This window comes from Emydura macquarii, unplaced genomic scaffold, assembly GCF_026122565.2.
Source record: "Emydura macquarii macquarii isolate MOO-44397 ecotype Brisbane River unplaced genomic scaffold, CSIRO-AGI_Emac_v2 contig_1119, whole genome shotgun sequence".
Lineage (NCBI taxonomy): Eukaryota > Metazoa > Chordata > Testudines > Chelidae > Emydura > Emydura macquarii.
This window is the reverse complement of record NW_027131256.1, coordinates 14307807-14331573: the sequence shown is the minus strand read 5'-3', so window position 1 is coordinate 14331573 and position 23767 is coordinate 14307807. Positions and strand designations below refer to the sequence as shown.

Sequence of the window (23767 nt, the reverse complement as noted above, 5' to 3'; positions counted from 1 at the left end):
GGTACCTATCTCTTTTACTTCTAAACAGACTTACTTGTAGTCCACTGTGCTCATTTTATGCTGCTACCAGATTAAGGCTTTAGTAGTGCTGTCAGTAAATATACAGCACTCTACTAGTAACCTTGGGATACTGTCTTAATGGTAAAGTAGCCAACATGTCTTGCTCTTGAAATGTTCTCTACCTAATGTTTGCTTATTCATGTAGCCAACTGGAAGAGCCAAAACTGCAGAGTCCTCATTATTATGCAGCTGGACGACTGATCAGCTATTATACGCAAGTCATGTTTTCCATGTTCCCTAACAGCTGAGGGAGATTATGAATTATGCAGTTCAAACTTTCAAGCAGCTCAGCTACCCAAGGAATTCTTAAGCCTGAACTGAGATGCAATCCTTTGAGAATTGTTTGGGTACCATTTCAAATATATACTATGATTGCCTTCATTGTTCCTGCAGGTCAGACTTCACTGGCCCTGTAATCTAGTGGCGAAAGCAAAGGCAGGGAGTTGGTAAACTAGGGCTCTTAGTTTCTAATCTTGGCTCTGCCACTGAGTTACTGATGACATTGGATGAGTCACTTAACTGCTTTGTGTATAAGTTACTCCTAAAATGGATATATTATGGAATTCCATAGGGGTATTGTGAGGCATAACTAATATTAAGTCCCTCAAATGAAAGGCACCATACAAGTGTGTGAAGTATTATTATTTTATTACTGATTAGGATGGACTGAGAGCTAGGCTTCTCAGTGATAGATAACTTAAAAAAATATTTTTATAGATGCAATGGACTGAATAATAACTTCAGTTTCTTGTCTTTTGTAATGATTTTGTCTTGTTGCCTCCTAAAAGTTATTACATTCTACCTACCTGCTAAGGCCCAATTTTGCAAGACCTCCATTCATAGAACACCATTTAAAATAAATGGGATCTTTGCACACAGAGGTCTTACAGGATTTTGCACCCTAATTTTAGCAGCGCTGCTTTGTAATAGTGTAAAATGCTTTTCTTACATGCTTGCCCTGTATTAACTAAGAGTTGGCAGGGTGTAACGCAATAGTGCACCTAGGAACTAAGAAAGAAGCCTGGTAACAGCTGTCATAAGGAGCAAAAATATATATATTGTGAATGGTATAGAAGTAGCTGATTTTATATTTTAGACTTATAGAATCATATACTGGGCTAATATAAATGTGACCCCGCTTTTATTCAACATGGAATGACACACGCATACTCTTGTCACAATTCCGTTTCAGTACATGACTTGATGTGGTTGCGTAAGTTTCTTGTGGTATATATCTACACCGCAAATAAACACCTCTGGCTGGCTTGCGTCAGTTGACTCGGGCCCACCAGGCATAGGCTGCTGGTCTGTTAAATTGCTGTGTAGGCCTTCGGGCTCAGGATGGAGCCCAGTCTCGGGCATACTTCCTGCTTGCGGGTTCCAGAGCCCCATGAGCCCAAGTCAGCTGACCTGGGCCAACCACAGGTGTTTAATTGCAGTTTAGACCTACCTTTGGTGCCATGACAGGTCTTTTCCTGCCACCCTGATGCACCCCTCCCCAGTGAAATCACCGCAGGATTTTTCAGTCAGTTCAGACTGACACTGAAGCAATTGTCAGCAGTATCTTTAAAAGAGCCTGGGCTAGTTTCAGGAGAAAAAAATGAATTGCTGTATGGCAGTTAGACCAGGGAACTCTGGAGATGCAGCTGCCTTGTTGGTACTGTTGTGTTGTGCTAAAAACGATCAGTTGTTTTGGTGTTTAAGGATTTAAGCTCCATGAAGGGAATGTGTCCAGAGACTGATCCTTGCTTGGAGAGATTTTTTGGCTTCATCAGAATTCTGTAAAATAAACAAACAAAAATAATAAAACCTGAAAGATAGGTTGCTTTTTACTTAAGCCGCCTGCAAATTTTTCTTCAGCTGTTTTCCTTGGCATAATCAGCAAGGTTTTTGAAGTGACACTCTGTTGCAAGAATCAGCTATAGAGGCATAAAAAAGTATGTAATTATGGCAGCTTGATTAAAAGAAAATAGCAAGAAAAGATCTGTTAAATTTGACTGGAAAACCTTTGGGAGTAGGATTTCCTCTTATTGCCTGTCTATACAGTATACTGAACAAGAGTTCCCCAATCCTAGCTGGGCCTGCTACTGTACTAGAGCTGGATATTATATCATCTTTCTGAAAAGGTCAACCATAAATATATAGGAACAAATTAATTCCTGGTGTAACTCCATTGACCTTAGTGGAATTACACCAGGGATGAATTTGGTCCACGACTTTGAAAATACATTTTAAAATATTGTTTGAATGTGTTAATGCTGTTTTTACAGGGTAATGCGTGTGTGCTCTAATATGGAATGCTTAACAGGTTCCCGTTATATCAAATGCTTCTGACTTGAGGTGACTACACCTTAGCTTAGCAATACAAATGACAGAGGTATTATGGGCACTAGCTTCTAAGCGTCTTGCACTATTTTTTACATATTTGTGTTTTCCATTAGTTTCGTTGACACTAACATATTTCACATGCTGTCTTTTTTTTTTTTTTTTCAGCATTGGGGTCATTTCAATCCCCAGTAACTTTGCTTTTACCATTTAACTTCTTAATGCTTTTAACATAGGCTGAAAAAATACTCTCATGAAGAGTCTAACCCTGTAGCTCTTGGTCTATCAAAACCCTTGTTCAGCTCAGCTGGAATTTTGCCTGAGTGCCCACTACAGGATTTAGCTTGAGAATTTTAATGACAAATATTTAGCTAAGTAAAATGGGCAGGACATGAAAGTTTGTTTGGCGTCCCACATTTCAGATTTTTTTGGCACAGCACATCGGAGAAAACAAAAGTACATATTAAGCCTGACCACTTGTCTGCATCAAGAAAATGATTGTAAGACAATGTGCGTTGACACTAAAACATTTAAGCTGCATGTCAAAAAAACACACTTACATGGAACCTCTAGTAGTTAAGCAATCTTAGGAAGATGGAATGGAATTTTCAAAACAGCTCAGCAAACTTCCAGCGACTTCAGTAGGAGAAGAATTAGGCAATGCTGAGTGGTTTTGAAAATCTCCCCCTCAAATGGCACTTTATTATGAATGACTCTCAAGCAAGACTGAAGTACATCAGTTTTCACATGCAGGAGCTAAGATCTCCATTTGTCTACTGAACTTTGGTTTAAAGTTAGAGTTTACCATTTGTGCCAGGAAAAAAAATACTAGACCGAATTCTCCCAGGGAGAAAATTGTCATCCACCGCTATGGCACCATCAGAACTCCATTGACTTCAAAGAGTTTGCAAGGGAAGAGGTTAACTGAGGAATCAATGTGGCCCAAAATCTTTGGTTGCCTTGTCATGTTGGCATTTGAAATTTGTTGCCACTCTTATTACAGCTGCCTTTGACAGCTTTCATCCTGTCATTTTGTTCTGTATGTTTTGGATCATGTCTCAGATTTGTTCTGAAACAGAAGTATGTTCTATTTTGTAGACTAGATCCATTTCTTCTCTCTTTAGGTTGCATTCTCTAGAAAACTCACCAAGATGATGGACATGTCGGATTTCGGGGAGGCTGCGCCCTTCCTGAGGAAGAGTGATAAGGAGATAATGATATTACAAACTGTGGCATTTGAAGGTAAAACAAGAATATGTTTTCCTCTGCTGATGGGCTGTTGACCTGAAAGAGTTGGCAACTGAATATTTAATTGATTTACAAATTAGGAACATTGTGACTGTAAGTTTTTCTGGAGAGGGACTTTTTCATGTTTGTCTGTAAAAAAGTATAGCACACTGCTACTACTGTAATAAAAAAAATAATTACTTTGGTTTGACTATTTCATCTATATTTATGCAACCTGTACATTGTAGCTCCAGTGTTTACATATCCACCTGAAATCATGTGTGAACTTCACTTTTTAGTGATAGTATACGATTTGAGTTTAGTCTGCAGGCCTCACTTTGTAAGATTTGTTTCCCATAACTTATTTTTTCTTGCAATCCATTCATAGAGGATCTTGAGGTAGAGTAACAAGTGGGAATATAAATACATAGATAACTGGGAGGGATATATTGTGTATATCAATAAGTTATTTATACTATTTCATAGTAGAAAACAATCGTTTTTAGACATCTTGAAGCTAGTCCAGTTACTCCAAGCCCAGGTAAGGAAATACTTGTAGCTGGGACACATGTTATTACTATTAATGCTGGCAGGGCATACTGAGTAGGGTTCTGCAGGAACCAGTTCTGGGTCCAGTTCTGTTCAATATCTTCATTAGGGATTTAATAATAGCATAGAGAGTACACTTATGAAGTTTGCAGAAGATACCAAGCTGGAAAGGATTGCAAGTGCTTTGGAAGATAGGATTAAAATTCAAAGTGATCTGGACAAACTGGAGAAATGGTCTGAAGTAAATAGAATGAGATTCAAGCAGGACAAATGGAAAGTATTCCACTTAGGAAGGAACAATCAATTGCACACATACAAAATGGGAAATAACTCCCTTTGAAGGAGTATTGCAGGAAGGGATCTGGGGGTCATAGTGGATCACTAGCTAAATACAAGTCAACAGTGTAACACTTGCAAAAAAAAGCAACCATCATTTTAGCATGTATTAGCAGGAGTACTGTAAGCAAGGCATGAGAATGAATTCTTCCGCTCTACTCCATATTTATTAGGTCTCAATTGGAGTATTGTGCTACATTTCAGGAAAGATGTGGACAAATTAGAGAAAGTCCAAAGGCGAGCAATAAAAATTATTAAAGATCTAGAAAATCTTGACCTATGAGGGAAGACTGAAATAATTGGGTTTGCTTAATCTGGAGAAGAGAAAACTAATGGGGACATAGTTTTCAAGTACATAAAAAGTTGTTACAAGGAGGAGGAAGCAAAATGGTTCTCCTTAACCTCTGAGGATAGGACAAGAAGCAATGGGCTTAAATTGCAGCAAGGGTGGTTTAGGTTGCACATTAAGAAAAACTTCCTCATTGTCAGGGTAGTTAAGCACTGGAATAAATTGCCTAGGGTGGTTGAGGAATCTCTGTCATTGGATATTTTTAAGAGCAGGTTAGACAAACACCTGTCAGGGATGATCTAGTTAATACTTAGTCCTGCCTTGAGTGCAGGGGACTGGACTTGAAGACACTTCCTGTCCTACGATTCTATTATTTACATGATAAACAGTAGACATAAAATTAACAGAATGTTACAGTGTGGTTAAAGCACATAGCTGGGAAGCAAGGGGATCTATTCTTGGTTCTGACTGTGGTTTGCTGTATGATTCTGGAGAAGTTACTTAACATCTGTGCCATGGTTTTCCCCATCTGTAAGTTGGTGATGGTGCCTACCTATCTTCAGGGCTGTTGAGGCTTATTTAACATTTGCAAAATGTTTTGACATACTCTGATGAAAGGATCTATAGAAGGGCAAAGTTGAATTTGCAAAGGAGAAACATACACGTAATATTAAGAGACTTTATACCCTGCATCTACACATGCAGCTCCCTTGGCTATTGGTGGATGTTAAGCACTTGGTCTGAGAGTGTGATATGGCCTAAAGGGGTTCAATATGCTTGCGGTGTGAAAGTAATTTTAGCAATATTAATCAATAGCCATACAATGTGTTTTCTGTTTGATTCCATAGGGAAGAAGAAGTGTTGGATTCCTGATGAAAAGAAAGCTTATGTTGAAGCTGAGGTTAAAGAGAGTATTGGTGCCAAAGTCACTGTTGAGACTGTGGATGGAAGGGTATGGAACCTTTTTTTTAATTTGTCTATCAATGCATGATGGTTGGTGTAAACAGAATCAAGCCAGTTAATAACCACAGCTTCATATGCGATTTTTTTATTTTTTGTTTTGGTTTTTTTCTGCACATTTTCTCTTTTCTGGTACTGAAGAGCCAAAGTATGCAACCGACCAATCCTACCCCAGAAGAAAAAAATTAAACTGCTTTGTACTCAATGATTTCCAAGATCATACAACTTCATGTTTTTACCACCTCTGTCTTTCTTTCCCTGTTCCTTTGCCTTGTGCTCATCTGGCACCTGTTACCTATAACAATGAACAATATCGTGTATGTAAAAGAGGTTGATCTGAAGAATTATATCTTCTGCGGTCCCAAAGAATCAGAAATGTGTGTGGTCTGACAGAATCACTTGAAGTTTCAGTAAAAGAGCCTGCCAGGGAGGCGGTGTGGTGTAGTGTGCAGGATGTGCTGTACTGGGACTGAGACCTGTGTTTTATTCCTGGCTCTGCCACTGACTTCTTCAGTGACCTTTTGGGCAAGCCTTATCCACTCCCTGTGCCTTTGTCTCCCCTCCGATCCTATCCCCCGTCTGTCCTGTGTAGTTAGGACTTTTTGTCACCCTGTGTTTGTGCACACCCAGCGCAATGGGGCTGCAACTTCAGTTGCGGCTGCTGAGTGGTATCAGAATAGAAATAAATTAAAAATAGTAATGCTTAGTTTCTACTTGTTAAAAAATATGATAGTCAATCCACCCCCAAGTGGAATCCTTAATACATATGAGCGTCTCTTTAAAGGTATGTTGTCAGCTCACTTGTGGCTTTTTTAATATAGGTAGTGTGGAAAGACCAGATGATAGTGGTTACCAGCCATGTTATATTTCTCTGTCTTGGCAGACCATTACGGTAAAAGAAGATGATGTTCAGCAGATGAACCCCCCAAAGTTTGACATGATTGAGGACATGGCTATGTTGACCCACCTTAATGAGGCATCTGTGCTACACAATCTGAACAGGCGCTATAGCAACTGGATGATTTATGTAAGGGTCATTTGTGAAACGTACGTGTTTTGAAATGTATTACATAAATGCCGTGATGTGAACAGCTTTGCCTGTACTTGGTATTCTACTTCCAGCAATGATTGACCCCAAAAGTGGGGTTATCTCCCACATTGTCAGGAAGAAAATGTGTTAGGGGTCAATTTTGTGTCTGAACCTAAAGCTAAAGACAAAAGCAAATAAACAAAGACATTTTTTTTTTTTGCCTCAAGGGGGGAGGAGGGGCAGCGGAATGGACAATGGGATATTTTTCTCCTCAGCCAAACACTGGAGACCTGGTTCATTTAATACTGCTCTCAGTACTAACCAAGAGCCTCCAAACCACAGACATTCCTAGTTTCTTAGGCATTAGTGGCTCAAGCTTAAAATATATGTAACTGGGGATTTTTTGCAGGTGTGAGGGAAGGTGGTTTTCTGTTTACTCTCTGCAGCCTCACCCTCTATCTTGTTTGGCTCTCAACCCGTCCTTGGTACTTTCCCCAAAAAGAAAGATCAATGCCATTTATATCTGCGGCAAGGACAAGCTTCAACAGCAACTAACTTCACAGGCCCACATTTTGCCCTCATTCTGATGTATGCAATTCTGACTGAAGTCATTGGAAGCTGCTTGTGCATATTTCAAGGCAGAATTATCTCTGCTCTTTAGTTTCTCATATGTACGCTAGGGTTCATGCTTGTCTTCCTTTTGTAAAGCCCTTTAATATCAATGGACAAAGGACAGTGACTTTTGAGTGAGACTTAGGCTCCTACGGCTCTGTCTACACTGAAGTTAGACACCCTGGCTGACCATTGGTGGCTGGCTTGGGCTCTGCTAAGGGGCTGTTTAATTGTGGTGTAGACGTTCTGGCTGGGGCTGCAGCCTGAACTCTGGGACCCTCCCACCTCGCCGGGTCTTACAGCCCTGGCTCCTGTGTGAGCCCAGACATCTGCTCTGCAATGAAACAGCCCCACAGCCTGAGCCCCACAATCCCGAGGGGCTTTTAATTGCAGTGTAGACATATCCTACGTGCCTAACTCATTTCTGAAAATGGGACTTAGTCGTCTAAGTCATCTAGCCTTTTTAATGTTGAGCGGAGCTGTGCCTAAATATTTTTGAAAATCTGGGCCAAAATCACTATGTAAGACTGATATTAGAACTGACAACGGATGGATTTTTCTTAAATCTCATTCTATATAAAGGTCGTTTACTCTCCATCTTGGGTTCCTTTTTAGACCTATTCAGGTTTATTCTGTGTGACTATAAATCCCTACAAATGGCTTCCAGTCTACAAGCCGGAGGTGGTTAGTGCATACAAAGGCAAGAGGCGGTCAGAGGCTCCTCCTCACATCTTCTCCATTGCAGATAATGCATACAACGATATGCTGCGCAGTAAGTAGCATCCTTTGCTTTTCAGACTTGAATTGAATTTACTTTGCCTAGGTAACCGATACTGCCTCTTTTTCTTTTTTTAAACTGGATAGAATTTTAACAATGAAACCTATCAGCACAGAGAATCCAAGTACTCCACAAAGGGTACTGGATTGAGACCTTGAGAAGAAGGGGACTTGGGAGTCTGTACCCCAGGTTCTATTCTTGACGCTGCCACTGACTTGCTGTCTGACTTTGGGCCACTTAATTTTTTGTGCTTCACTGTCTCTGTCTGTAAAATGGGGATAATACCTGTATACCTGGGTATTTTGAGGGCTAAAATACATCATCGTTTGTAATAGAACTGGGTAATGCTGCCCAAAAGTCCCTGAATATTCACTCAAACTTAAAAATAAATTGGCTTTGGCTGTGCAGGAATTCTATCAGAATTGAGAAGGGACAAGTTCCTGTATCACAATATTTGTGGGATGAGACGTCTCTTGCATACATCTGACAATGCATGCGCATGCCTGAAAGCATAGCTTTGGCTTGCAGGTGGTCAGTATAGTCAAGAAAACTTAAGCTGCAAGGGCATACTAGTCCACTGCAACTATTATGATGTTTGCCCTCCTTTTGAGTTCCATTTTCCCTAACACTTGTGTGAATGAGTTACTCAAACACTCATTAACCAGATTTGAAGCCTGCTTATTCCAATATCTGCATAGACGTGTCATATTTATTTGAGACGGGACACTTTTTTTTGATGCTTCAATGGGACCCTGTTCCAAAATCCTTTGCGAGAACCTTGGCTCAGAAGCAATCCAGTAAGGCAGACAAGGATCCGACAGCCCCTTTTGCAACTGGGAATGCACACGCTCATGCAATTACCCTGTGTGCACGAGACAAGAAAATTAAACTTAAATTCTGCACCCAGTCAGATCTTACAATAGCGGGGTTTTTTCGTAGACTGTCTTATACAAGGCTTACGTGGCCCAAAAAGAAAGAGTTCAACAGTTCCTAAAATTCTCTGATCCTGTTTATAGCTCCCTCTATCAGAGAGTTACAAAGCCTTAGTGCTTGTTCAAGTCTTCTAAGAAGAAGAAGAAGCTTATCCAACCAAGGGTTAGAAAACAAATAAATTCCAGGCAATAAAACTGGATAAAATGAATTTGATCTCCTGTATTCTCTATGGTTCCACTCCCTAATAATGAACATTCCTTAAGAATGTCCTGTGCTGAGTGTGTGAAGAGCCGTCTCTGTGTAACCACTGGAGCTTTGAAATCTACAACTGCAGAAAATATGAGGGCCAAAAAAATAATCATGAGACCTTGAGGAAAAATACAAGGCATGTAAATACAAGGCATTCAGTTAAGTAGGAAATAAACCTCTTTAATCTTGCCACTTCCAGTTTCTCAGGAAAAAAAGTGTCCTACACTCTTGTTTAAGCATCTCAATGCTCAAAGAAATCAGTTACTCCAATGAGGTGCTAGAGGAGGAGGAAAAATAGGAGTTAAAATGGAAGTTAACTCTAGATTCATGGGCACCTTCATAATATGTTATGTTAAAATAAGTATCTGATTTTTGCTCTGATGAAGCTTGCCTGAAATCCTTGAATCAATGCTCGGAGCTGTCTGTCTTTTCATTGCTTCCTGAAGATTGTAATATTTCTGCTGTTGAGGAAATGCCAGTTCACTTTCAAACAATAGTTGGTTGCAGAGGACTTTAACAAAATGCAGGGAAACCAAACCAGAGCTAAAAATGACGGAAAGCAATAAATCCATGGCTGTTACTACACACATACCGAGGTTGCTGTCTAAATTACACATGAATCATCTATGCACCTATTCTACATTAATCGCTGTGAAATATGAACACCTAATCATGGGGAATGAACTCTGGATCTTCTGCACGAAGTCCACGCACTGCCTCTTGAATTAATGGAAAATCTGATTAGTAATTAGTAGTATTAGGCTTCATATCCACTAGAGACAATGCAATAAATATTTGTCAAGTCTGATTCCTTCCATTAGAGGGCAGTGATGATGCACACATGCCAGCTACTATGAGTAAATCTTACTACAGGGGGAAATGCAAAAGAGCAATTACTGGAGCATATGATTTTTAGCAGGCTTTTTTTTTTTTTTTTTTTTTTTTTAAGAAGATACAGATCCTGCTCTCAAAAAAGGACTAACAATTGGAAGAGAATTCTCTTCCAATCGTTAGTCCTTTTTAGTGGAGGACAGGGAGACGTTGACATAAACATGCCTATGAAGAGAAGTTGGTTTATCAGCTAATGGTACAAGTATGGTCAGAATGGGCCAAATAAATCCTGGGTGTAACTCACCGAAGTCAGTGGAATTATAACAAAGAGGAATTTGGGCTAAAGTTCTTTTTTTATAGTCTACAATGAAACTTGAGTTATTAATGTACTGTGGTCTCTAAGTGCACTTACAGTGATAAAAGAACCATTTCTGTGTAAACCTTGAGGAAGGAGAGGAGTTGGTTAGGGTGGTCCACTAAGGCACGAGCAGAAGGATCAGATGGAAGTGAGCAAAGCTATGCTTTGGATGAATAGGAGGAACCATTTTGCTTTTATCTTATGGTATAGTTTCCCAGGGGAGGTGGCAGAATGAACGTTACTTGACTTTTAAAACTGGATTGGACAAAGCACTGGAGCATTTAATGTAGTGCTATACCTTACACTGGCCTCTACAGATTGGATCTTTCCATTTGTTTCTTCTCACTGTCTAATACTTTTAATGACCTGCCTTTCTCCTCCTTTTCTTTTTCCTTAGATCGAGAGAACCAGTCTATGCTGATCACGTAAGTGTTTATTTTTCAACTGGTGTGGGAATCTGTTACTGGAAAAAGAAAAAAGTCCTCCTGAAACACAATATCTGTGAATGGATGGGAAGGAAACTCAGTTAACTCTTGAATGCAGAACAGTTTCCAGGGTAATGGCATCCCAAACCTCCAGTTCCAATGTGCTTAAGACTGGAGTACACAGCCTTTTACTTCTAGAGTGACTGTTTTAAATTTGACCTAAGTTAAGTGATTGGAAGTCGTTGCCATCTGATGGCTGTGATGTAGCCAGTGTGAAAGGACTTGAGTGACTGTGACCTATGCTCTAACCACCTAGATATGGCCCTTTCATGTCCAAGCAGCACAGAAGAAATTTGTGTTGTTGCTGCCCTTGCTCTATTTGTTCTGTGGGCAAAGAGAAGACCTCTTTTCCCAAAGTGTTTAATTTGGCAACTTTCACCAGCACAAAATGTATTTAAACTAAACATTTTGGTTAGGCAGACAGGTGTAGGGAGGGAGCTTACTAGGACAATTAAAGCAAGGAGCATGGTTTAGTGCCTAGAGCACATGATGGAGAGCCTGGTGCTCTGGATACTAGTCACAACCCAGCTATTTGCTGCGTAATGTTGGGCTAATAACTTTGTCTTTCTGGGTCTGTTACCCTACTGGATGTAACATTCACCTAACCTCAACCTGGACTTGACATTGTTAATGAAGCTTAATCTACTTAGACGGACATCGCTACACAGTGCAAATTATTAATACATTTCTGAGCCCAGTCAAGTGAATAATTCATTATTGCTACTGCAAACATTCATCCCTGTTCAGTCAGTCAGTTTGTTGTATGATTGCCACTCAAAAGTCCAAGCATGAGCAGTAGGAGCTCAATGAGGAGCTGAGACAAGCCTGTCTGGAATGAAGAGTTGGCAGGATTGGAGGATGAAAGGATTGACTACAGCTGTTTTTAGTAGTGTCATTATTATCCCTCTGCTCTTAGTGGAGAATCTGGTGCCGGCAAGACTGTGAATACAAAACGTGTCATTCAGTACTTTGCCACCGTAGCAGCACTCGGGGAACCTGGTAAAAGGAGTGTGAGTATGCAAGAGGCTATTTCATGACTGCCAAGATTTTCCTATTGTGCAAAACCAACCTTATGAGTCTGTGCCCATAACATCAGATCTCACACGCTAAGCAGCAGCGGGCATGATCACTACTTGGACAGGAGATCCAAAAGGAAAAGTCAGGGTGGTTGGGGAAAAGGTGTTAATGTCGTCTTCTGAGTCAGCACTAGTGTTCCCCCACATGGTGTTAGAGAAGTATCATTCTATTGAAGCTGCTGCCTTCCAAGTGATACAGTAAAACCAAAGCTTCTACCAGTTGTGATTATTAAAAACTGCATGGCATTTTTTACCAGAAACCATTAGCCTTGGTGTCCTGACTACATTCTGGAGCTGGTTAAAAAAATATCTTTTCTTTTCCATTAAATATTTTAGATGAAAAAACTTTTTGTTTTCAATTTTTCAATTTTTTTTTTTGCAGAATTTTTTGGGTGTTCATTGGAAAAAAATAACAACAAAAAACAAAACAAAACAAAAAACCACACCACAAAAACACCTAGAAATGTTTTTGGTTGTCAAAAACTTGGAAAATTTCTCACCAAAAGTTTTGTTTTGTTGAAAAGCATTTTATTGTTTGTTTTGGGGTTTTTTGTCAAAAAAAAAAAAATTTTCAACCAGCTCTCCTAAATTCCAATTGGGTAAGTTCTGCCTGAATGACTGCCTGGAATTCCATTTGAATATTGTATTCTTCACTTTGTTGCGTAGTGTTGTTGTGCACTGTTCAACAACTGACTCATTTTCCCTCTAAATTGAATACACTTTTGTGGTGGATTAAGTGAGTCCTTTATACTGCATATACAGGGCCCAATTGTCAGTCAGTCCCTGATTTTGTACATGTAACTGAGGATGACAGAAAACCATGCATGAATTCATTTTGTGCATGCAAAACTCGTATCAGGTGGCTGAGTGCCCCGTAGCTAGACTGGTATGCACAAACCAGATGGGTACCTGCTTTTGAGGGGTGGAGTCAGTTGAGCATACACAATGGATCATGCAAATTTGGAGACTGAAATTAGAAGTTTGGCCATAGTTTGATCAATGAGGTAACACTTTATCTCCATTGTCTTCATCACGATCAATAATAGATTTTACAGCTCCAGAAGTTCAAATGCCACAGGATCCACATTTCTAAAGCTGTTCTCAACCCTTCGTCTTTATTCTCTGATGCCATGTCCTGTCTCTGTGTCCTGTTTGTCTGTTGTTCTGTCATTCGGGGCAGCCAGTTTGGAAAAGGGATTGTGGGAACAAGTCAGGTTGGACCCACACTTTCCTATTCTAAGATGTGCCATGAGCAGGGGGTAACCGTAGCAGAGGGAGACCAGAGGTGCACACTGGGAGAGGAAGGGCTATCAGTGAGCCGCCACTTCCCACAAAATGTGTAAGATTCACACACTGCACGGGTTTAGAGCTTGCCGGCTCTGTGTTGACTAGATCTTTAATCCTTGCTAATCTTACAGTCTTTCATAAACTCCTTTACATTAGTAATCATAATGTCTCCCTTTTTCTTCTCTCTTTTTGTTGTTGTTGTTGCTTTGTTAGCAACCAGCCACTAAGACTGGGGTAAGTAGTTGACTTTACTATTTTGTCTTATATTTTCAATCTGAAAATGGTACGGAGTTTGCCAGGGAAGGTCATTCCATGCTATATTGTCTGTTATTCCCTTGGGCCTAGACTATTCAAATTAAATTCACTTCAGCACATAGTCATAAGCTAATTTAAATTAATGGGAGTTCTGCGGAGTTCTAAATGCTCTAGCTATGTTTGGAAAATTTCACCCATTAGGAATTTTAAGTGCCTTCAATCAATGCTAATATAACTGTTATTAGTCAATGCTTCTCACTGTATTCTGTAGTGTCACAGTTCCATGTGCACTTGTATTGTAGCACTTCAAAAACAGGGTTGGTTTACTTGTTCTCCGTTGCCATTAGGCATAAAATGTAAAAGAGAGCTGTTAGGGTTCACAGCGGGCTGAGTCTCCTGCTCTTGTGCTCCGTCCGTGCTATGCTAGCTACAGCTGTGAGCTAAGTCACTTACTGTAATTGAGTTAGATTTGTGTACTGTGTTTCTCTGCTGTTGGTTTCTTAATAGTGTTTCAACCATTTGATTTTTAGGGAAACTTGGAAGATCAAATCATCCAAGCAAATCCAGCCTTAGAAGCCTTTGGGAATGCCAAAACACTGAGAAATGACAACTCCTCACGTTTTGTAAGTCCAGATGGTCGTTCTCACGTCTTGTTAACCTACCCTTCTTTATAATATATGTAATAATAATGTGTAATGTAATAATCATAATGTATTCCTAAAAGGGAGTGCACAAAGGGGGACAAGCAGGGCACATCCTCCCTGCCCCAAATCTCTGTGTGTCCCTGCAGCCTGGGGAGGGAGGAAGCAGCAAGGCGGCTGGCTGCCGGCTGAGCTCCTCCTCCCCTCACCCCTAAGGCTGCTGCTTCTCCTTCTGTGTTGCTGGGGACCCATGCGTTGCCTCTGCCTCCACCCACTGACTCACCTCAGTGGGGCAGTCTGCAAAGCAGGCAGCAGCACTGGGACTCCAGCAGCAGGGAAGGAGAAGCAGCAGACTGCAGTTATACAGGTGGGGAGAGGAGGAATTCAGCCAGACACCCTGGTGTTTCCTCCCTCCCCAGGCTGCAGGGACACAGAGAGTGATGTTGCCAGGGGAAGCTGCTGCTTCCTCGCTGCTGGGTGTCCCTGCCAGAGGCATCCCAAGAAATCAGGGTGGGGGGAGGTGTCACACGAACCTTTCATTTGTATGTGTTTAAGGTGCCCCTCTAATAGTATTCAAATTTAAATTCCTGTGCACGCCCCTGTATCCATTCTATTTCTAAAACATCTCTCATTTCTTCCACTTGGATTGCTTCTTGATTTAAGTGTAAATAACAATGATCAAATCAAGAAAAAATACTGTTGACAATATAAAAAAAAATGCCGCAGCAAAGAACACAACTTAAAAAGAGAGAGAAGTGCACATGTACTAGCTCTTTGCCACACAGGGACTGAAAATGATTATATAGGGAATGCATCAACTGAAGTATAAATAATCTGGGTAAAATCTAATGAGATATTGAGCCCTTTTGTCCCGACACGTATCTGGGCAAATTCCAAGGGCAAGGGAGCATGAAAACAATAGCCCTGCTTTGAGAACCTAGTGGATAGAACAGATTGGGCGATGTGATGCAAGGTCAAGGCCAATAGTAACAATCCAACAGGGAAATGGAAAAAGAATGCTGGTTGTGAGAGAGCTACAACCGTTTGTGTCCTCACTGCTCCACCTGAGTGAGAGAGGCACACACACCAAGGAATATGGTAAAGATGAACCAGGCGGCTGAATATACACAGCCTTGCTATGTGCACCTGTTTGTACCTTAGTTTGTCAAATGTATATGATAGTACTTGCCTCCTCCCAGGAATCTTGTGTGTGTGTAATTTATAGATATATATAAACCCTACTAAATGTTAGCCTAGCTTACTTATATATTGTGCTTAACATTTTTCAAAGCCTAAACATACATGCATGTGCGTGCATGTGTTTAGGCTTTGAAAACTGTTAAGCACAATATCTAAGAAAATTAAGTACTATACTTAGTACATTCAGCATATCTTGTTGGAAAATTCCCTCTTCCCACACCAGAAAGCTAATAAAGCCCTAAGTAATCTGACTGTCATGCAGACATTGTATTTTGATATTTGTTGTACTTCTTTACAGTTTATTTGCACTAATAAAAATGTTCTTTTGCAAAATTAGGGTAAATTTATCAGAATCCATTTTGGAACCACAGGCAAGCTGTCGTCAGCCGATATCGAAATTTGTAAGCAATAATTGTTCTCCTTGTTATAGAATCACAAATTTGTGTTTGACACTTACTTAGAGAAGAAGCTTTCTCTTACTGAACTTTTTATTATCTAATCAGATTTATTGGAGAAATCCCGAGTGATTTTCCAGCAACCAGGTGAAAGAGACTACCATATCTTCTACCAAATCCTGTCAGGAAAGAAAGCAGAGCTACAAGGTAAGCTTAAGATAGCGAGAGGGTGGGTGGGCACTACCAGCTAGGCCTTACTTGATTGGGTAAATGTCCAAAGGGGGAAAAAAATACTGTTTATGTTCAAGAGGATCCTTATGCTTCCACTTGTCAAAAAAATTAAAATTAAGTCTGTCAGAATGAAACAGATCTTTCGTAAATCTTTTAAAAAGAGGTTGTTTTGATAGCAGCAACATGCAGAGTAATTTTCTTCTTGACATCCGATTCAGAATGTCTACTAATGTTAACATGTGTTATATGTTAGAACAGGAGAATGGAGTCCCAAGTTGGATTTTTTTAAATATTTTGTTTTCTCCTATATATTATAAACAATTATACTTAACATTTACATAGCCAGGGAATCACAAAGCATCTTAGAAACAATAAGCCTCAAAACACCATCTGAGGTAGTAAGGTTTTTGGTCTCCCCATTTAAATGTGGGGAAATTGAGGCACAAAAACGTTTAAAGGACTTTGCCCAAGCTCACTCAGGACATTCATAGTAAAGGCAGGAAGAGAACCCAGTTCCCTGCTGGTATCATTAGGCAAGACTCCTGCCCAAATGTATAATGTACACATTTGTTTCCGAGGATGCAAATTCCACAAACATTTGCAGAGCAAAGTACTTTCTATTATATGTATCTTCACTTTTTGTTTTTCATTATGGAAGAGAAGGAAGCAGTAGAGCATAAGCTTAGTAGCATTGTTATTCATTGACAACAGTGTGAAATATTTTTTCTACTGAGGATAGTGAGAAATCCCCTAAAACACAAGGCTTGCTAAGGACAGCTCAGCCCAAGGAATCCTAAAATTCATTGTTCTCTAAGTGTATCTTGGAAACATGGCAGAGCACAGAACACCCTTACTTGGGTGCTCTCCTTTTTTTATTGTCCAATGACCCTGTCTTGGATCATGCTGAGATATTTGCTCCTTCTTATGTGTATGGCTTCTATTATCTCTAAAGATATACAGTGAACACATGCCCGAGAACATATGCACATGCATGACAAATGACCTCTGCGTACTCCAAAACAGCCTTTATCAGTAATAGACGTGTATTTACAGACACTTTTTTATTCTCTTTCTTGCTCCAATGTTGGTCTCTGGTCTGAGAGAGGGAGTAGAATACAGTGGTTGAAGTGAGAACTGGGAGGGTAGATTCTTGGATTTGATTCCTGGCTCTGCCCCTGACTTAACTGTGAGATGGAGGGGAAGACACTTCATTTGTCTGTGCCGCCATTTCCCAATTGGTAAAATGGCATACTACTTCGGTGTGGTGTGCTGAGGCTTATATAATTAAGTGTTTTGAGATCATTGGATAGAATGGCCTATTATTTCCCATCAGCTTCTGATAGCATTTCTGTCTAACAATAAGAAACATTGTGAGTATTTAGTAATACATTTCTGGTGCTACTTCATGCACACAAATTAAAATGAAAAGAACAAAGACATAGTAACTTAAACAGAAGCTCTTCACCAGCTTGTTGGGTTTTTTTGGGGTTGTTTTTTTTTTTGGTGTACGGTATTTATAAGCTGTGCAATATGTCTTCTTTCCCATGGTCTCCACTTATGTGTGTTTGATATACATTTCTTTTAGTTAGCCACAAGCTAGTGTTTTCCTACAGTGTCCTGCAGCTGAACTCGGTGTTGGTTCAGCATCTGATTACCTCTGCCTTTGAGAGGAATCAAATCTTTCATGTGAGTTTACTGTCATTTGATACTGGAAGGAGCTAACAATGAGCTTGGGGCCAGACACTGTACAAACATCTAGTTAATGACAGGCCCTGCTGCCCCAAAGAGTTTAGAGTCTAAAAGACACGATGATAAAAAAAGTGGATGAAACAAGCAGGCAGGGGAGTGGATGAGAGGATGGGATAACCGAAGTAAGGTATTTTAGCCTAGCCTAGCCTCTCTGTCTTTGCAGTTAGTAGTTAATCCTGGATAATGAAAACAAAGTTTTTGCCTGGTGGAATTGGGGTTAGGAGAGTGTACCAGTGGATTACCTGTGTGTAGAAGATGCCACCAGGGTGTAACTTCTGAATGTTTTCAAGCCTTAGTTTCCCTTTTTAAAACAAAAACCGTCTCTTCAGGGGAAACATGCTCTAAGTGGGTGAGTATTTGTACAGAGGGAGATATGTCAAACAGTGCATTCTTTTTTTCATCTTGAATCAATTTTTGGAGTGTTTGGAGTGGCACTGCTTGACTATGTTGGTTCTTTTGCAGATATGTTGCTGGTATCTACCAACCCCTATGACTTCCACTTTTGTTCACAAGGTGTAGTGACTGTGGACAATTTGGATGATGGAGAAGAGCTGATGGCAACAGATGTAAGACCTCATTAATTTGGCATTTCTTTGATACTGTGTGCGTGCGTGCGTGGGAAGAGTACTGTCAGTGGTCCAATCCTACTCTCATTGGAATCACTGGGATTTTTACCATTGATTTAAATAGGAGCAGGAGTGGGGCCCAGGTATTAATTGTTTCATACCATGAAGTATGAGATTTCATAATCCTTATAGTTTGGGGCTTGAACAGCTACAAGTATTCTTCATGGGCACAGAATTCTAATCACTTTCATAGAAAATGCCCAAGGGGTGGAGGCACTGGAAAGAATGTGGATATCAAGTGAGACTGTCACACTCTCTGCAATGAGTGGTCTAAGGCTATTCCAATAGCTCCTGTTTCAGAAAGTATCTCCAGAACATCTTGTAAAGTGCCGGCCATTCGGAGATGCCTTAGAGAACTGTAAGATGCTGGTATTATTGAAGAGACAACTGACAAAATATCCTCTCGCATTTCCTTTTTATAGCAAGCCATGGACATCTTGGGATTTATTCCCGATGAAAAGTATGGCGCCTACAAGCTCACAGGTGCAATCATGCACTTTGGGAACATGAAATTTAAACAAAGACCCAGGGAGGAACAAGCAGAGGCTGATGGCACTGAAAGTAAGGCAAACCTAGAAATAATTCAGAAGCCATTATCCAGTTTCTCTGTTTAGAAATTGATGGACCTAATACTTGTTTCTGTGCAGGCATGTTTTCAAGTGTCAATTAAAATTAATTTGTTTCTCTTGACTAGATACTGATAAAGCTGCTTATCTGATGGGAATTAACTCCTCTGATTTGGTTAAGGGTTTATTGCACCCACGAGTGAAAGTTGGAAATGAGTATGTCACCAAAGGTCAAAGTGTCGAACAGGTGAGAAGAAGCTTTCAAAGCATTTGATCCAACAGACTGGACATCTGCCCTACAAGCTCACAGCTTTTTGCTGTACAACTTTACACAATGAGAAAAACAGCTAAAATGATTCATTTTAATGTCTCTATGCATTACACAAGTACTGGACTCTTGTAATTTAACTCTTTATAATCCAAAATTATATTTTATCTCAAAGTTTTTTTTTCCCCTGGAAAACAATTTTTTCCCCGAGTGCAGAGAGCCCATTGATTTGTGGAAATAATATCTCAATCATGTACTAAAACTTTTAAAATAATTGTATTGGTCATAGGTAGATGTAAAAATTAATTGGGCCCAGTTCTGTCAAAACTTTAGGCAATCCTAAAAAAGCTTTGCCACATTGTCCTTTCTCCACTATTTTTCCTGGCATACAATGGACTCTCTTGCCCAGTTGGACTCTTGTTTTTCATGTACTCCTGAGTCCTGGATCGCTTTCCCAAGTAAGGAGCTCAGCCCAGCAGTCTGCTTTGTGCTGCTCTGACACGTACTACTCTGCCTCTGGCTCCCCTGTTGTTGGTATCTGGGCCTCAGAATAGGTTCTTGCCATTAATAATTTTTGAAAAAGTGATAGAAGGTTGTGAGCCCCAGGGCAGTGCTAGAGGGAACAATGGACAGAGACTTTGAAGTAGCATTGTTTCCATTATGTAATAGTAGCAGCCACTCAAGGAAACCATTTGCATAAACCACACAAGTCAGTCTATCTAACTCTGGACCTGAATTAGTCACCAAGAAGAACTGAGTCGTGGATTATCATTATTTATTCATTGAGCACTTAGATTATTTTAGAATCCAAAGGCACCCATCTGGATCAGGGCACACATTAGCACCTCCTAATTTACCTAGTAAAAAAGACATTAAGTTAGTGCTGCTGCTTCTCTGAAAACTTATAGTGGTAGCGACATGGATGATGCTGAAGAGTTTAGGCCACAATGAAAATGGGTCTCTGAAGACAAAGTCCTGATGCAGGATTCGTAATCAGAGCATCATCAGATATAAACTGTCAGATATTACGTGCATCCTATCTTGTTGGCACAGTTGGCTGTTTGAGAGGATAATGAAGAGGCATTGCCTGGTGCTATTTAGTGTGTTTAATTGGGCTAGGTTGTTTTAATATTTTGAGTGTCCCTTCTATTCACCTAGTTAGCCATCACAGATACAAGTTTGAGGTCCTAGGCACCTTCCAAAAAGTAAGGAGCAGTTAACCAATAGTAAACTTTGGACCACTCAGACCCATTAAGATCCTCTGCATCCATGGAGGACCTCTCCTAGTCCCACCACATTCAGGGAGATAGGGGGTCTCTCTGACCTCATCACCATGGGCCTGGGATACAGAGCCCTCATGGGTAAGTAGAGGATGCATAGCCATCAGTGATGGTCTACCCACACTCCAGTGTTGCCATTTTATACCAAGTTACGAAGTGCTGCCCAGCTCTTTAGCAAGGAGTGGTGTAAGGCTGAGATTTGGCCCCAAATAAATAGATTTAATAAAACACATTATTGCTAGCACAACAAAAATAATGTGCAGCACAGCTCATGGGGAAAGCTTTCCTAATGTTGTTAAACATTCGTCACTCAAAGTCAGGATTACTGTGAAACTTCCTTCAAACTACAAGCAGAGGTTTACTAGCTAAAATGCCCTGAGATGAAAAGCATTTGTGTACTGTAAATGCATACTGTAATCCTGATTATTATCTGATAACTGTGTCTGAAACCTGTCTTTTAGGTTGTGTATGCTGTCGGGGCTTTATCCAAGGCAGTGTACGATCGAATGTTCAAGTGGCTGGTGATCCGTATTAACAAAACGTTGGACACTAAGCTGCCAAGACAGTTCTTCATTGGGGTCTTGGACATTGCTGGCTTTGAAATCTTTGATGTGAGTATTGATTGGTAAGGACTAAGCTGAAGGCCACCAAATGCTATTTAGCAATAGTTCTTGAGTTTCATATTTCTTTTAACGAGCAGTAGGTAAAGAACAAATGTGGTCGAAGAGAAAATCACAAACAAGACCCAGCAAGGTGAGTGGGCATTTGGGAGCACTCAACACCTTGCAAAATTGGACATACAGTTTGTGCTTGAATTGGGGATGTGTGGGACATTCGATAAAGATGGTCAGTGCCAAAGATTAGGTAGGACTTCTGTGTCTCATCTGCTCGACTTATGCATTTGAGGTTGAGTGGAATAAGATGTGCTTTAGGATATTTTCTTCCAAGGAGTTTTCATCCTAGAGAGGAAACATACTATGTTCTGTGATATCGCTCACATTTCATTGTAATGGCATTGTAAACTGAAGGGTGTGAGTAAAGTTCCTTGGTCAGTAAGGCCTCTTCCTCAAAGTGTATTCTTGAAGGTTAGAAGGCAGGCAGGGTTTACAAGAAGGAAATTCAATATAGGCCAACATAACTAGAAAATATACTGAAAGATTCCCCAGCTTGGAGTTCAGCCTAGTCCTAAGAACTCTGGTGTGGAGCCCAGCCTTCCCATTGGTATTCTTTCCTGCTTTGTCTTTTGTGGACACCTATACAAGGGTTGGGGGGAAGCTAAACTGGAGTTAATTCCTTGTTTGCTGCAGACCAGGTAATGGTCCTGTACCCTTTCACACTCAGAAACACCTGGTTGTAGGAAGTCTGCTTGAAATTAATTGAGACGGTGGATGGCAATAGTTCTTTGTTTACTTGTCATGTCAATGTAAACCACTCATTTCATCAGCCTGGTTTTTGTCAGTCCTTGCCCTGACTCTTTATGATGATGCTTCTTCTTGCCTTGCCACTGAAATCAAAGGAATGTTGGTGCACAGTTTTAGCAGCACTGGAGAGGCTAAATGTCTCTAGTGATCAAATCACCTGATCCAGGAAGTACATTGATTACCACAAGTGCCAGGAAGGACAGTTACTTACCATGCACAGCACTGCACGGCACACACAACTGCTGCCAGAGGAAGCATACTGAACTTGCTGGACTAGTGTTCTGAGCAAATCTGGAAATCCTGATGTTCCCGTGTACTGCACATTAGAAAGCAGTCAGCTTGACAGACTCCCCCATAGCCTCTCTGGCAGTTACCTGAAACATAGTTTTAGATTTAGGACCATTTCTTTCTGGCCTGACCTCTTCCACTGAACTCTGTTGATATTTAATTTTGTGTGAATGTTTCTCTTTCCCCCTCTACCCTACAGTATAACAGTTTTGAGCAACTTTGCATCAATTACACAAATGAAAAACTGCAACAGTTTTTCAATCACCACATGTTTGTCTTGGAGCAAGAAGAATACAAAAAGGAAGGCATCGAATGGGTGTTCATTGATTTTGGCTTGGACTTGCAGGCCTGCATTGACTTAATTGAAAAGGTATGTACAGAAGCACAAAGGCATGTATGTTCAGACCTGTTTTCATTCATAACGCTCTCCTAGGAGACTTTTATTTCCAATATTGAAGTAGGCTTAGTGGTGTGAGTAGCTGAACAAACAAAATAGCTATCCTTGCTTGGAAAAAAAACAATGGGCACAATGGAGCATACAGATGGCTCCCCCAATGGCGTAATAGTCTTTCCACTAGGTTCACTAGGAGTTGGACCAGACCTAGAATGACCAACTCTGAAATATCAGTCAAGTGCCTTGGAAGTTAATAGAGCAAAATCTGAAAGTCCATATGAAATGCTATCGGAAGTCGATGTAAAACCTCCCAAGGCAGAAGTTTCATAGTGAGCTGTCAAAAGTCTGCTAGCTGGTTTAACAGAATATATAGGAGTTGCCCAGTCAGTATGACCAGGAATCCTGTGAACAAGGAATTCGATCAAGTCAAGCGTAACTGTAACACAGCTACTAAAGCCTGCTAATTGTAAAACTGAATCCTAAAGATTTTCCTATTAAAATCTGTTTGGACCAATAGCCATTGGGCATCCTGTCTATCCTTGAAGAGGAGTGCATGTTCCCAAAGGCAACGGATATGACATTCAAAGCCAAACTCTACGACAACCATCTTGGCAAGTCACCCAACCTCCAGAAACCTAGGCTTGACAAGAAAAGGAAATATGAAGCTCACTTTGAACTTCTTCATTATGCTGGTGCGGTAAGTTTCCAGTATCATCAGAGATGGACGTTGTACTAGAGTTCCTCCAAATGGATTCATCCCATAGCCACCAAAAAAAAAAAAAGCTATACTTAAAAGAATCCAGTACCAGTCAGAAGTAAGGATAACTTCAGCCCCTGTGCCCTAGGTATTACAGCATATTAAGATGTAGGGAGCCAGGCGCATCAAAACATGGATATAACAGGCCAAGTTAAGGAGGGCATTTGGTGGGTTGGTGAAGATTTGCCAAGGGGTTTCTAGTCTTGTCTGTAAAATCACCCTAAGTTACCTACTTTCAGAATAGTGACCATATAAAAATGCTACCAACTTACTTGACATATTGGTTCCTTGTACGAATTCAGTCATACACG

At 40.4% G+C, this 23767-nt stretch overlaps 1 protein-coding gene across 2 annotated transcripts in view; it reads left to right on the top strand.

Moving 5' to 3' along the window:
• The first annotated feature begins 3509 nt into the window (after nt 1-3509).
• MYH15 (myosin heavy chain 15) overlaps nt 3510-23767 on the top strand; it is a 56172-nt gene continuing 35914 nt past the window's right edge. For both annotated transcript variants that reach the window (XM_067546212.1, XM_067546213.1), the window contains exons 1-16: nt 3510-3627; nt 5635-5738; nt 6630-6773; nt 8004-8160; nt 10935-10962; nt 11939-12032; nt 13599-13619; nt 14171-14263; nt 15819-15882; nt 15985-16083; nt 18319-18422; nt 18905-19043; nt 19177-19295; nt 21058-21207; nt 22505-22675; nt 23217-23396. In XM_067546212.1, the coding sequence (XP_067402313.1) occupies nt 3537-3627; nt 5635-5738; nt 6630-6773; nt 8004-8160; nt 10935-10962; nt 11939-12032; nt 13599-13619; nt 14171-14263; nt 15819-15882; nt 15985-16083; nt 18319-18422; nt 18905-19043; nt 19177-19295; nt 21058-21207; nt 22505-22675; nt 23217-23396 (1758 nt within the window). In that variant the 5' untranslated portion in view covers nt 3510-3536. The remainder of the gene's footprint in view (nt 3628-5634; nt 5739-6629; nt 6774-8003; nt 8161-10934; nt 10963-11938; nt 12033-13598; nt 13620-14170; nt 14264-15818; nt 15883-15984; nt 16084-18318; nt 18423-18904; nt 19044-19176; nt 19296-21057; nt 21208-22504; nt 22676-23216; nt 23397-23767) is intronic.